Source organism: Pteropus vampyrus, unplaced genomic scaffold, assembly GCF_000151845.1.
Source record: "Pteropus vampyrus isolate Shadow unplaced genomic scaffold, Pvam_2.0 Scaffold399, whole genome shotgun sequence".
Lineage (NCBI taxonomy): Eukaryota > Metazoa > Chordata > Mammalia > Chiroptera > Pteropodidae > Pteropus > Pteropus vampyrus.
Window position 1 is genome coordinate 624,956 of NW_011889180.1, and position 16,301 is coordinate 641,256.

The 16,301-nt window shown below is 38.2% G+C and overlaps 1 protein-coding gene across 1 annotated transcript in view; it reads right to left on the reverse strand.

Moving 5' to 3' along the window:
- Positions 1–16,301, reverse strand: part of HYDIN (HYDIN, axonemal central pair apparatus protein) — a 351,593-nt gene that overhangs the window by 139,790 nt on the left and 195,502 nt on the right. Inside the window, exons 20-23 of the mRNA XM_023523662.1 lie at positions 10,254–10,492; positions 7,246–7,519; positions 5,351–5,494; positions 765–908 (exon numbers count right to left, since the gene is read on the reverse strand). Of these exons, the coding sequence (XP_023379430.1) occupies positions 765–908; positions 5,351–5,494; positions 7,246–7,519; positions 10,254–10,492 (801 nt within the window). The remainder of the gene's footprint in view (positions 1–764; positions 909–5,350; positions 5,495–7,245; positions 7,520–10,253; positions 10,493–16,301) is intronic.

A 16,301-nucleotide genomic window follows, 5' to 3' on the forward strand; every position in this document is an offset into this window, starting at 1 on the left:
ACCAAGCAGCTCTGTTCCCCGTTCCCCGCAAAGACCCACCTCCCTAAATGTGGCTCATGGAAACTCTCCTTAAGTCCCAGGCTCCTCTTCTGAGATCTCATGATTGTTGCCTGCTCTGACTTTTTCCTTGGGACCACTTCTCCATAAGCTGATGGTATGTGGGTCTGGTTTCTCCTTCAATCCCCCTTTCTTACAGCTCTGCTGTGCCACTTGCCCCATGGCCCGGCCACCCCTACTGCCGCCCTCGCATCCAGCAAAGGATCACGAATATGATCTCGAAGGAATGCGTAGAGAACACTGCGTCATGCCCCAGACTGGCAGCCTGATGAGCTCAAGCCTCCTCTCTCAGACTGGCTCCAATTTATCAGTATTTGGAGATGGGCTGGCTGGTTTAGGGACTGGGCTTTGGCTATTCCCTCATTTCCTTGGATGGAGTTTTGGTCAGATTTGATGGAGGGGAATTAAAAGATATTTATTGTCATTTGTGTGAAGTCACTGTTTTCTAAAGATCAGCTTCATTATAATGGGCAAGGATAAAAGGGTCATCATAATGAGCCAGAAGTTCTTACACTATTAATGATAGTTTTCCTACTGATTGACACTGGAAATTATTTATGACTCATTTAAAATTTTCTGTATTGTTTCCTCTTTGTTTCCTGGATTCTTTATAATTTTCTGGACTGAAGTTGGTATTCTAACATTATTCCCCTTTCTCATGCACAACCTACCCAGGAATCTGCTAGGACAGCCCTCAGTCAAGTTACCTCAGGTGTTAAGGGCCGCAGAGATTTATCTATCTCACAGACAAAGAAGGGTTCATTTACTGAGAGCAACACAGTCACGGGCAGGGTGGAAATGTTCTTCATGACCAAGGGCTGGTAATGAGGTTCCAAGATAGTGTTAGGTTTCTGAGAAAAAGGAAAAAGAGGAAACAAACCAAGTTATGTTAAACATAGTAAGCCTTTAGTAATAAAAGTCTCACGATATGTGCTATTCTCTCTCCTGCAGAGATTTAGATAAACTATCCGGAATGTCTGGTGGACTACTGAGAAGTGAACTCACATAAGCCAGAAAGTGCAGATTATATTTCCTACTCTCTTGTTGCCTGGTTAAAAAGCCTGTACAAACCATGCCTTTGGACAGAACTCTTACTATAGAAGATTCCACAGTGTCATAAAACAAAGTCTAATAAACGAGTGATATCTTGCGGAAGAACTCATATATCATTATAATGAATAAAACATTTTTTTCCTTTTACAATATTTTTTCCATACTCAAAATATCCAATTTGCCAATATACCTAACTTGTTGTATGGGCAAATGATCATAACTATTTCCTCTAATTTTTTTCTGATAACACTGGGATAATTGAGTTAGAAGCATTTTTTCACTCTGTTGAACATATCAAATTTAATTTTCAACTGGAGAAAGCATCAGAAATGGATCATGAGCCGGAAGTTTCTGGCCAGATTGGATTTTTCTCACTCTATTATTGGGGTCCACATTATTTCTTGTGTACCCTGGAAAGGGGGTCCTTTCATACCAGCAGGAGGTGATTTCAAGCCTCAATCTATGGCCTCCAAAGAGAACCTCCATCCAATCATTCCCTAGCTCTTCCAACAACTCTAGCTCATTTTCCCCACAGGCCTCTGTTTTGATTAGCTTTTTCTCCTTGTTCCGATTTCAGTTAAATCCTCCTGATTCCACATTTGTCAGCTGACTCTGTCTCTGCGTCTTTGTCCAGCACAGTCTTCCTTTTACTGTGATTCCTGGGTCCCCTGGCTCTGGTTGCGACTGGGTGGCCGTCCATTGTATCGTAGTTTGGGCTGCTATAACAAATATAGACCGGGTGGTTTAAATAACAGTCAGTTATGTATCACAGTTCTGGAGGCTGGGAGGTCCAAAATCAAGGGGCTAGCAGATCTGGTGTCTGGTGAGGGCCTGCTTCCTGGCTGAGAGAGAGATTCTCTCTTGACTCTTCTTATAACGGCATGAATCCCATTCGTGAAAGCTCCACCCTGATGACCTAATCACCTCCTAAAGGCTCCACCTCCATCACATTGAGGTTTAGGGCTTCAATACATGATTTGGTGGGAGGACACAATCATTTAGTCCAGAACAGTTGGCTTGAGTTTCTTGCCTCAGTTACACTCTACTAGCCCTTGGTCTGGCACTTTCCATAAGATGCCAACTATTGTTCCCCTCTCTCTAACATGGTAATACAGGTACTAGACTTATCTCGCATTTGAAGATTGCATACTACAGTTTGGGGGAGGGATAAAGCAGCACTTTGGGACCATACAAAGGCTGCATGGAGAACTGTCCACCCAGTGACCTTCCCCCCAGCCGCTGTGTCACTGTAGGTAGCTTTGAAGTAAAGAAACCACATTTGGCTGCTTTTGGCAAGAGGCCATTTAGAGGTTAGTGATGAGAAGGAGTTGATGCACAGAGAAACTGTTCTATTTTATAATGATCCCTTTCTCTCTGAATTGTTTTTCTCTCCAAATATCAACAGACAGGATTTCCTGCTAGATTTCATGAAGCAAACCGGCTGTTGGTTTCAACTGACCTTTTCAATTCCACAAAGAAGTGGTTTCATCTCTGTGGCTTATGAATGGTACAATAGTTATAAAGTAGATCAAATCGGAGGAAACGGTTATAGAAAAATTTCTCCTATAGGCAGCGCTGGTATCATTATCAGCTAATGTAGTAAATCAGATATGCTGCCCTGAGTTAAAAAGAAGGAAACAGAATAGATAACTGGGTGTTAGATAATTAAATCTGAATACTGAGACCTAACAGGTCTCTTGCACACTCTGGGTAATGAAGTTGCATTTTTTTATTGTCCCTGCTATGGGTTACATATGAGCAGGAAATGAACAACGAAAAATAACAGTAGTAAGACAGATTTCAAACTTGTGATATTTGCGGGGAAGGAGAGAAAGGCAAAAACAAACAGGGAGTTGGGACTCAATTCATTTTTTAATTCAGTAAGTCACTGCCAGATTAAAATATTTGCCATTTTACTCTAGTGATAAAGTCAAACAACATACATTTAAACAAAGATATACTTTTTAAAGAGGCTTAAGGATATAAAGAGAAGAAAAGGAACACTACACATTTTATGAGTGTTTATGGGCTTAGAAAAAAATCTAAAAAGAAAATAAATTGCATATTTAATATATACTGTAATGTCTTATACGGAATAGCTATTCAATAAATATTCACTGAATTTTCTTTGAATAGTTACATTTAGGAAAAAATATAATGCCAACAGATTCAGCACAGCCAATAAATACCTTTCCTGATTCTTAAAAAAAGAAGAATTTAAAACAGCAATGAAAACTTAATAACTGTAGCAGGAACTCTTGTAGTGTTTTCTTTTTATACATCTCATGGAGCTTATCACAGTTTAGTGTTCTATAACTGAAATCCTGCTATTTCGTCAATGTCTACTTTTTCCCACTAGTTGGGAAAGTCAGGGTTTTAGCTGTGTTTTTGCTGCCTCATCTATTTTAAGTGCTCAAAAATTACTTGTTGATTTGAGTAGAATTTGTACATCTTGCTCCCCTTCTCGACTATAACCTCCTTCAGTCATCTCTCAGCAGAGAACTGTATCTATGGTGGGTGCTCAATAGACACTTATTTAAAATGAACAAAATATGATCGAATTCACTACCAGAATAAATGGTGTTGATCACTCTCCTGCAAGCCTCCAAGTCATGAAATGAACCTTGGTTGATTTCCCCATGACAGTTCAGGTACTGCCACCCGAGTCATTCCGTATGACAGCACAGATCACACTGTGGGACAATTGCTTACTTAATACTTGGTCTTCCCAGTCGGCTGTGAGGTTCGTCAGGGTGGGTGTGTCCTCATTGTGTGTCCCCAGCATGAGACACAGTGTCCCGAATGCCAAGACATGCCTCCCAGTCATGCCACACTCATTGGTCCTTGCCCACTTCTTCATTCAGATGGGCCTTATGTTGCTCTTGGCAAATCCTTTGTCTAAGGTGGCCTTTCAGGTCTATGTTCATCAAGCTCTTTCCTAACTCGAGCCCATCATGTGTGCTGTTCCCTCTGCCTAGAATTCTCTCCTCTTCTCTTGTCACTAGACTAACTTCATTTCTTCTTCAAGTCTCAACTTGAGGCACTTGCTCAAGGATGACATCTGTCACCACAGGTACAAATAAGGTCACATCTCCTGATACGTGTTTCCACAGCACCTTATACCTCTTGTTCATAGCACTCTTCAGAATCGTAATTTAAATAAGTAAATTTTAATAATTTGTTTACAGTCTGTGACCTCAACCAGTCTCTGAGCTTTGACTGTGTCTGGCTGGTTCACTAGATTTTCAGTACCAATACAATCTCCAGCTTGGAAGAGACATTCCATATGTACATGTTTTAAATGGTAAACAATTCTATGACGGACATCTGCTGAGGAATAGGTCAAGTCCTACTGTGATACCTCCCTCACCTCTTCACTATCCTGACTCCCTGCCCTGAGCAGCAGTCATTTCCATTTCTCTCCTATCTTCTGCCTCCCCATTAATGGCCATATAAAGTCATGGACATTTAGAGCCATGTAATTTATGAAAGAAGTACAAACTAGTAGTCGATAGATAGTCACGGGGATGGGGAGCACGCCATAGAGAATGCAGTTAGCAGTAATGTAATGGCTAGGTGGAGAGCCAGAGGAGAAAAAACAATCAGGGAGGTTGTTTTATAAACTATATAAATGTCTAACCAATGTACTATATACTTGAAACTAATAATAACATTTTTAAAAATGTGAATCATATAGTTTAAGTTGATTATTCTTAAGCAGTGTTAGGTGCTCTACATAATAGCTTAACTTGCAGCTCAGTTCTCCCATGTGTATCGTGGGAATGATACAGGACCTGCAGCATAGACTACTGTGAGGAACAACTGGGAAAATGTACGAAATAAACATGGCTCAGTGACTAGCACAAGCCAATCAATAAGTGGTAGCTGTTCTTACTAATTATTGTAATTATCAATAATTCTACTCCAACTCTTTCTATACTGTGATGTTTTTTCACCTAATTAGAGTAAAATGATCGACTACAGTGCATTTTCAGTGCATAGGAATATCCCTTCGCTTTGGTTTTATGCATCAGGAATGATGGAAGTAAAATTTGCATAGCAATTTACATTTCAAAGGAATATAGGTTTAGATTCAGAATTTTCAGCTGAAGGTGTATAGGTGTCTGAAGCTCCCAAAACATACGCTGGGTGTGGGTGCAACAGGCTTCCCATCCACCCAGCTTCTCAAATGCAAATGTGAAAGTGCTGATCCCAGCCCTCCCAGCACAGCCCCACTGACCTTCTCCAGTCGGTATATGAGCTGCTTGGTGGAGAGCTGGATAAGTGGCGCTATGAATTCACAGATGATGTTAACATTCATCACCAAGCTCTTCACCCTCTGTGTCCCGATCATGGCGTGGCAAACCAGCTTTTCTTTGACTATCTGCAGATGAGATACACCCACATATTGGGAATATTCATAGCTCAGAAAACTTATTTCTCAATGATCATCAAACTGATTCTCAACTACCTGCCTGGAGACACCAGGGAGGAGCACATTTTCCCAAATAGTGCATTACAGATATTGCTCTGTTACACAATTGATGTCTGATTGGTTAAATATGTCCTGGAGGGATCCTGTGTCTATTTCTGACTGCTCTTGAGGACATAGTCAATTTACATTCAATTCAACATATATATATATATATATATATATATATATATATATATGTATATATATATATATATATATATATATATATATATGTAAAATATATATAATGTATTATGCATCAGGACTCTTAGGGACTGGACATCCCCAAATGTGATGGACAAGACAGAAAAAGTCCTTATGGGCTTATAGTTCAATTGCAGTTATATTTCTTATTAAGCTAGTCATAAACTGTGGCTGGAAAAACTTTGCTTTTCTTACTTGAATATTTAAAAATCATGCTACAGAAATCAATATTTCTTTGGCCCCCAGAGGCTGAGATTTTTATAAAGTAGAAGCAACCCAAGGTGAATTTATATCATGAATAGCTTGTACTGAAGATGGCTCAAGTTTCAGATGTTAAGAAATTCACTTCTCTTCTTAATTATGTAGCATAACTTGGGAGAACATTCAGGGAAGCTTTCAGGAAAGCTTACACTGAATTTAGAACCCTAGCAGGTCAGATTTAATGCCTTTGGAAATATAGTCAGCTCCTGATCACACTGTAAATGTGCTCCTGCAACAGGCTGTCAGCGTCTGAAATGAGGGGCTGCATTCCATTCGCCTTCGCATCCTTACTGCCTAGCACACTGTTTGTCATGTGGTACACACTCAATAACAGATGGTTGAACCCCCAAATAACAGAAAGACCTCATTATACACTCCATAATGAAGTAATGAGCCAGCTATGCTATCTTGTCTGCTGCAAGACAAATTTCTTATTCTTTTCTATTTCATGAGGAGAAAGTTTGTTATTGCCTCCTAATTTGGTGACACCAGGAAAAGCGCAAGCATCATTTCTCATCCACAAAGTCTGTGTTTGTGAGGTAGAAGAGGCTCACAAGTGATTCCAGAAGTTTATTTTAGGTTTCTGCTGGTTTCCAGTCTCCATGACGGAATAGGAATAAACAGAGATATGGCTTGGATTTGCATAAACGTTTAAGCAGAATGGTGATAATGTAAATAAGAGAATATCAGAATCACTGAAGGTAAATGTGGCTCCTTTATTGACACATAAAAAAATAATGATTATAAATGTGATGCTGTTATGTCAGGCTGAGAAGGAAGGAACTGGGGATGTCCCAATACCCAGATAAAAAAGGCAGCCCAGAGTACCTATAAAAACACTCCTTTTGAATAAATAGGAATACTGCTAAGTGTTCATCAGAGGTTTAGCTTTGGCTGAATGCTGGATATCCCTTTCCTAGAGATTTACTGGCTGGTCACTGTTGACCCTGGGGATGACAACCTCCTTTAAATAGTATTTTCAGGTTGGTTTCGTGACAGTTGTAGAAACAAATAGAAAACTGAGCAGAGCTGAACCTTGAAAACAATGGGTGCTGCCATGGTAACTTAGCTCTGTATGCAATCCTTAAGAAGCCACATCCTTTCTTCAGATAAATGTCAAGGAACTCTCCTAAGAAATAGAAGGAGTAAAGATTTATTTAGGAGAAAAATAGCTTCTACACATGCTGTCCTCTTACCCTGGGAGTAGCAGAATAGCCTTCGAGTATTGCATCGATTGTCTGGCCTGGGTATAGCTCCATCCGGACAGGGTGGAGCTGAAACACGGGGCAGTGGGGAGCCTCGGGTGGCTGGGAGCAATGGTGCTGGGACTGGCTCTTAGCAAGTCCCTTCTTAGCCAGGCCTTTCTTGCTCAGCTTGTTCTGGGGACAGAAATCTTCGTTCATCCAAAACAACTGTTGGACCCGACGTCCCTTATTGGTCAACTTGAAGCGGTAGTAATAGGTGTCCAGGCTGGAAAAGAGAAGGCCGGTAGAGAGAGGACTCACCTTTGGGATGTTCTATTTAGCTCTACACCCTTGGGATTTACTCCTCTGGAAGTATTTTAAAAGTGGGCAACAAAATAGACATCATCATCATCATCATCATCATCATTATTATTATTTTAATGTAGAAAGGCTATATCGCAATGCTACTAGGAGTTACCGCAGCATTGAGACAAAGCAGGATCTACTCAGGGGGTCCACAGACTGGAGTCAGGGACCTAGGTTTGGCCCTTGAGTTGTCATCACCAAGGAAGGGGCCGTGGGAAAGTGACCCCACCCATCTTCAGACTTTCCCAGTAGGTCAAGCATGCCACAATATGCACAGACACAATTCATATGAAAACCACGCTAATTTATGAGAAGTAGTTCTGAAGAGTGAAAGGAAAGCAAAATGCTGACTGGAAGAGAAGTGTATTTCAAATAGTGTTGAGTAAATTTCTGCTGACTGAGTGAAATGTCTTGTGATGGGCTTGTTTGAAGGGAACTTCAAAGAGAAATGACACATGTCCTTCACGCCTTATCAAAAGTCAAGAGGACTGTAGTGGACCAGGATGCCAGCTGGACTGGTCATTTTTTCTTAGACTAACGGCTTTAAAGATGCTATTTCACTCCCTCTTTCATCTAGTCCACAAATATTTATTAAGGGCCTCTTGATTTTCCGGCTCTTTGTTAAACATTGGAATGTCTAAGATCTTGGAGGTGGAGGTTCAAATGTATTTTGTTTGGGATTTTTTTTTTACTGATGTATAAAAAATTTTTTTCAGTGATAAAACTCATTTTGAGACTGTTTTTTAAATTTTATTAGGCTTTGTGATCTTATCCCATCTGTTCCTCCTTAGGAAGTTATATCATATCTAAGAAGTAAGTAGTAGCATCCGATAAATAATCAGGAGTATTTGTCAATTGCCAGGTGTAACCATTTCGTTCTAGATATATGTCCTCAGTGCATGCTCACTGTAGTCTTTACTAAGTAGTTTGACTTCATGGCTAAGAGTAGGCTTTGGAAAAAAACAATAAATAATACATACTGTTTATAAAATAGGCAGGGCCTCTGCCACTTATTCACAGTATATCTTTCAACCATCACAGCAAACCAGTAAAAATAAGTATATTTACTCCCATTTTATAAATGAAGAAATAGAAGCTCTGAAAATTTAAGGGAGTTGCCCCAAAGAAGAGGTGGCATATGGGTAATTTTTTTAGACCTATATGCCCCCAAACTTTTCTGTAAAGGGCCTAATAATAAATATTTTAGACTTTTGAGTCACATGGTCATTGTCAACAACTAATCAACTGTCCACTGTGTTCTAATAAAATTTTATTTATAGAAACAGACAGTGGGCTGCAGTTTGCCCACCTCTGCTTTTAACAAGATCTCTGGCAGCATGATGTTTTTTTTTGGTAAAAAAGAATGATAGGGTTTAGGCGGAGGGGAAATTGACAGCTAAATGCTGCAGTTTGCTTCTATATTCATAGAAAACTATAGGTTACCCCTCTCAATTCCAGGCAAGTGATAGAATATCCTTTGAGGCTATTCGACACTATTTATAGATTAAAGAGAACATGTAATCAAGGCTTGTTCACAGTATATTGTTTTCTATAATTTTTTTTGAGTGTACTTAAATAAATTTGGAAATAGAAGCATGGCATGCATTGACAAAATGCTCTAGCTTATGGTCAATAGACAGGCAGAGAGGAGCTTTTTTATATCTATTTGACAAAAAACTATAATGGATGCTTTTCTGAAAACACATGCAATTCAACTATCTGACTTGCCTATTACCTAATTCCTAGCAGCTTACAGTATTTTCAATAAAGTGCCACGTTTCGTAGATAGAACAGAAGAAGGAGCCATGGATGGGTTTGTGGGAAGGGCTCCTAATTATTTTTGTCAGGTTCATCTTCTCTAAGCACAGTGTGTCTAGCTGGCTTTTGGGGCCTGTTAGACCAGAAGGCAGGAGTGCCCCTTTGAGATTTGTTCACAGTATTGCAATGGATAGGCACAAATTTATCTGGCCCTAGACAGCTGCATGACTCTTCTGGAAACCATGAATAAATCCCCACACATATCCTCCCCCATTAGCTTTCAGACTGCATACATTTTTAGAGCCACATTTAGATCATTTTGCACAGAGGTGTCTATACTCTACCACCTTTTATTTAAATGTTTGTTCACATGCTCTAGCTTTTCCTGAGTGATCAGGTGAAGCCAATCACAACCATCTCCATTGTTGATGCTGTAGTGGGGAAGCAAGCAGAGGACATAATGCCCACCCCCAAGCTACTGGCTGTGTAATTCCCGATAAGAAGCATTTATAATAAATTTTTAGCTTCCTAGTTATACTCTACTTAGGTTACCACTAAGATGCATCTGTATTTTCTACATCCATGGAGAGAGATTAAAAGTGTATTGGAATCAAAGAGGAGGAATCATTGTTGAGTTTCTGAATTAGTCACAGAGAAGCTACTGTGAGTTTGAGAGAATAATACACTTCCCATAAACCATCTTTTCTGCAGTGTAGAGGGACACAGCTTGGAGATTGTAATCAAGCTATGCCTGGGAAGTGTCTTCTTGTGGCTGATGTACCCATCTAGAGGGGGGAAAGTGAAGACAGGAAAGGGGAGGGACTGAAGAGGCTAGTTCTATTTACTTATGCAATATATGTGATATTTTCGAAAATTCATCCATGGTATTTCCATACCTAAAATGTGCTCCCAAATTGAGTTCTGGAGCAAAGGGCTTATCTGAAACAATGGTGGAACCAATTCCTGAAGCCTGGACAGGAATCCGATAGGTGCTGCTATTTTCGATTTCCAAAATGACCACGTCTTCGAATGTCACTATATCATTCAGGTTGGCGGTCAGTGTCAGTTGAACATCAGTTTCCGGGGGAACGATGCCTTCACTGGGTTTAACTGTCCAAAGGGACTTTTTGTGTGCCTGCAACACAAGACTACAGTTACCAGTGAAGATGTTCTTGGCTTTTCCTTCTGCACATGTCAAAGCCCTCTATACTTCAAATGGCTGGCACTGCGAAACTCAACATCAAAGACAGACATTATTTATTTATTTATTTTAAAAAAGCAGCTGGGTGTTTGTCGGCTTTTCTTTTTTTCAAAAAACAATCTGATTCATAAGTACAAACCAACAATTCCGCTATTCAACGCTCTGTGAAGATTCTTTACATATTTTCTCTAGATGACAGCCCAGTTCTCTAACAAGCTGATACTAATTATCTGCTCTAACCACCAAATTCTGAGAGTACCAAAAGAAGGTACCACATCCTTCCTGGAATTTGGAATTTTTAAAAGAAATGTTTTTCAAGTGCAGAGTTTCTATGATGTTACAGTGAGGATTAACAGCTTTCATTAATAAACATAGGATGTTATCTTGATTTCTATTATTTCATAATAATAAATATAATTCCATTTGCTAAAATTCTAAATTTATTCTGAAATATATGGTAGGACTAAATTATGGAGTTGAAAGTAACTCCCACCAATCTTTTCTGTTTAACTGATTAGATCCTTCCAGCTCACACTCCCTTCCCGACTTAAGGTCTTAATGGCAAACAATACCTCTCAATGATCCACTGTGATCATTACCTTTTAAATTGCCAACCTTCCTTCCCCCAGTTCTCCTGATCCCGTTTACCCTGTTTCATTTTTTGCCTCTTAGCACTTAGCATCTTCTAACACTGTGCATGACTGACTTATTTATCATGCTTGTCTGTGTCCTTGCACTAGAATATATGTTCTCCATAGAAGGAGTTTTTGCCATTTTCGTTCTTGTTGGTGTTGTTGACTGATATATCCCCAGCATCTATAGCTACGCCTGGTACATAGTAGGTGTTTACTAAATATTTGATAAATGAACTAATGTATCTGCCTTTTGATCAAACCCTTTGATGTTAGAGAACTCATTTCTTATATAAGGTAATTTATCCCAGGTTTTAACAACTCGAAATATTAGATATCTCTCTTTATATTAAGTAGAGATATGTTTGATTTTTTTGGACCCTCCATATACTGGAATTTGGTCCATTCCCTTGGAGTTAACTAGAATAAATCGAATCTCTCTCTTTTGGTCAATAGCCATTCAAATCCTCTATTCTAGCTTTGGAAGAAAACTTCATATGGCCTAATCAGGCTCCAAAGATGAAAATTTGGTTAAGGTGTTAAATCATAAAAAAATGACTCATGCAATAAGCATCTTATTTAATCTAAAAATATAAACTCTGCTTCTTTGATGATATTTATTTTCTCAGTCTGCTTTTAAGATTTTCTCCTTATTTTTGATTGTAGCGCAGGTTAACCATAATATGTCTAATTATGGGTTTATTTGCGTATCCTGCCTGGAATCTGCTACACTTCTAGAATCTGTGGTTTGATATTTTTTATTTCTGGAAAATTCTCAGCCATTATAAATATTGTTTCTGCCTCATTCCCTTTCTCCTTTCCTTGTATTATTCCAATTATATATGTATATGACTTTCCCAATATATCCTCTTTGTTTCTTAGCCTCTCATTGGCATTTTCTAATCTTTTGCTCTCTGTGCTTCATTTTGTACTTTTTTGAACTATCTTCTAGTTCACTAATTCCTTCTTCAGCTGTGTGTAATTCACTATTAAACACACCTATTACATTCCTAATTTTGTTTTTTTGTGTTTTTGAATTCAGTTCTTATTATTTATATTTCTTTTTATACATTTTTCGGCCTATTGAGATATTTTAAAGTCCTGATATTTAACTTATTAGCTACTCCTCTTAGTCTCTCCTAGTCATGTGCAACTTTGATAAACAAATTGTTTTTAGAACTTTTCAATTAAATATAACAAATATATACTCAATGGCTCTGAGGTTCAGGTGTTACGGGAGACAAAAAAAATGTCCAACAAATATTTGAAAAGATGTTCAACATCACTAGCTATTAGGGAAATGCAAATCAAAACCACAATGAGATACCATCTCATATCTGTTAGAATAGCTATAATCAACGGGACAAGTAATAACAAATGTTGGAGAGGATGCGGAGAAAAAGGAACCCTCATACACTGCTGGTGGGACTGCAAATTGGTACAGTCACTATGGAAAACAATATGGAGGTTATATAATGGAATATTACTCGGCCATGAGATGAAATACTGCCATTTGTGACAACATGGATGGACCTTGAGATAATCATGCTAAGCAAAATAAGCCAGACAGAAAAAGTTAAAAATCACATGATATACCCCATATACTTATATGCGGGGTATAAACCTAAGCAAAAAATGGAACAGGACAAACAAACAGAGACTCATGGACATGGACTATAGACTAGTGCAGAGAGTAGCGGGTGGAGGAGAAGGAGGTAGGTAAATGGTTAAAGGGGGTCAAATATAGGGGGATAGGAGGAGGGTGAAGTGAGTAAAGAGGATCAAATATATGGTAGCCGAAGGAAATTGGACTTTGGGAGGGAAACACACAATAGAATATACAGATGTCAAATTATAATGTGCACCTGAAAATTATATAATTGTATTAACCAATGTTACCCCAATAAACTTAAAAAAAATGTCCAAAGCACATTCCCTGTCCCCATGGAGCTGACAGCAATGACAGTCATGACAACCAACATGTAAACAAGAAAAATGCAAGTCAGAAGGAGGCAGGCGTGAAAATGCTTCAGGGAAATCTAAAGAACGAGATGGTTTTCAGAGCAGAAAATGCTGAAACCCCTTGATTGTGTGACAAATGTACCAGACACAGGTTTTTTCCCCTCTAATTGTGAAATCGGGGTTCATTATCAGGTGATGTGATTCCTAAATGTATTATGCTATTAATAAAATTCAAATTTATTCTATTCTAATTTTATAAACAAACAATTATCTCAAAATTAACAAAAACCATCATATCCCTCGTTTGATTGCTATATCATCTCAATCAATTCTGATAGTCCTGTTTAATTTTGGAGAAGAAATTACTTAGAAATAAATATATGGATTACTATTCATAGAAAATATTTAGTGATACCAACGATGCACTGCAAAAGGGCTGAAAAAAGATGTAGAGATCACTTAGAAACTTCCAGGATAACAACTGAGAGGTAAAGCTACCTTTTCAGTTCATTGGAGAAGAGTTTGATTATTCCCTCACGAATCTCATAGTCTCCTGAGTATGGTAGCTAAGAAGCAGCCCTCTAAAGAAAGCACACAGCATAAAACAATGTACTTAAATATAAAATATACTCTGTGGGCTGGATTTGAGAGGACATTCCAATCTAAAATTTTCCTTCCTCCATTTAATTTCTATGGGGCACTTCTCCTAGAGAAAAAAGAAAGAGAGAGAGAGAGAGAGAGAGAGAGAGAGAGAGAGAGAGAGAGAGAGAGAGAGAAAGCAAGAAATGTAAAATACACGTAGCTCTATGAAGGTATAGGTACAGTGTAAGGCTACGAGTCAGAAACTTCTCGTCAAGCATAGGTTGAGTTTAGACTAGAGCTGCACCGATGATCATTGTAAATAAGAAGAATGCACCCTGCAGTTTGCAAAGGAGTGTTAGAAATTTCAGCCAGGCAAACTCTCACAAGGTAGCAATGCCTTGGCATGTCACCAAAATCCAGATCTGGCCCCACTGCAGATTTAGAAACTGAATTTGACCCTGAATGGTCACTCTCTTAGGAACAGGCTCACAAGTATTTAATAAAGAGAATCTAATATTTAAATTCAAATGCCAATTTCCCAACTAACAACTGAGGACAGACCAGAACATTAGTTACATTTCCTCCTGGTTTAAAAGTTTATGTGGAAACAAATAAATAAATTGTATTTTAAAATTTAAATAAATTAAATTTGAAGCAAAGAAAACAGTTCTCAAGATGATAAATTATTCACAATGAGAGTGTAGATGAAACTTTATTTTAATTTTAGAATTAATGGAAATTATAGATTTCACTCTATGCCAAGAGTCCTACTATTATTATTATCCTTGATCATCTCTAGAGACATAGCTATAAAAGAAAATAAACATAAATACCACACTAGATAAATAAGAGTTGAAATGAGATATCTGTATAACTATCTCTATTCTAAGAATATTTGTGGAAAAAATGTTCTTATACAACTCAATCTGTTTTTCCAAAATTTTCTCTGTAACTCTTCTACTCATAGTAAATTAGCCCTAGTAAAGTACTAAAATATTAAGAAAACAGTAAGCAAAGTCTGTCTTTCCAGATCATTAATCTGCATTTGTTTATAATTTTATCTTAAAACATCAGTAACAAAATAATCCTCATTAATTTAATTTTCAAGATTATAGATCCATTATTATTGACAAGAGAAACTACAAGGGTTGAATGTCACTATATTCTGCTCATATTTATGTTCAAAGAAATAATTTCTAATGCGTTTCATTTATCCCCCCCAACTTTTTTAACAGTCTGTCTTAGTCCATTCACAGCAATGGAGGCCTTTTCTAGCATACAGTTCAAAATTCTTACAGCCTCTATCAATTACCTAGTTTAAAAGCCACTTCCACATTTTTAGGTATTTGTTACTGCAGCATCCCACCCTCGGTACCAATTTCTGCCTTAAATTTGGGCTACTATGACAAAGTGCTATAGATTGGGCAGCTGATAAACAACAGAAGTTTATTTCTCACAGTTCCTGAGGCTGGCAGTGTAAGATCAGGGTACCAGCATGGTCGAGTTCTGGCGAAGGCCCTTTTCTGGATTGAGGACTGCCAAATTCTGGTCGTATTCTCATATGGTAAAGAGTAGAGAGTAGAGCAGAGGAAGCAACCTCTCTTATAAGGACTCTTAAAATCCCATCCATCCATTTGATGGATGCGTACCATTTCTATTCTGAGTCCTGCTGACACGGATTGGCTGTTCTGGAAAGACCTGAAGTTGCTCTCCAGGGCTGAATTGCTGAGTTTTCTTTTTGATGAAACTTATTAATCAATGTCTGGCATAAAATCAGGCAGCAAAGCATATCATAGAATCCAGGAACAAGGCACATTAAAATGCCAGCTGCTAACATATGGATTATCCTTACCAAAAGTCAGGCTCTAAATCACTCTAACACCCTTGTGTCTCTGGTATTTGACTTTCAGGGATGTCCTTTGTTTTTAGGGAAGGTTTGGTCTATGTGACATTTTCTGTTATTGGATGGCAAATTTGACTAAGAAAAAAATGGACGAATGATAATCATCATAGATATGGAGGACATTCAAAACCACAACATAGCAAGACAACTGATGGAAATAAGAAGGAGGGCTCTGAAAAAAAAGAGATGTGGGTTTGAGTCCCAGATCTGCCACTTTCTAGCTGTTGAGATATTTGTTTGATAAATATTGGGCATGTCACTTAGCCATGCCCAGCCCGCTCTCTCATCCATAGCTCATGATACTGATTGCACCTTCTGCATAGAGTTGTGGTGGTGGTTAAATGAGGTAATGCATGTAAAACTCAGAATAATGTCTGGATATAGTAAGTCTTCATGAATGACAGCTACTGTCATCATTTTACCAAAACCTGAAATCCCCTCATGTGACACCTAATTGTGGATTCAGTGGTATTTGCTAAAGAAAAAAAAAAATTACAAAATATAGAAGACAAAGATGCATGCTAAGAAAGCACTTAACATACAATCCTCTTGCCAGAAGAAAAGCATCTCATAAGGTTTATGGTAGGCAGAATTCTAAGATGGCCTGCAAGATCTCTATCTCCTGATGTATAGTTTTCTTCTCCTAGTTATTTAATCAAACACT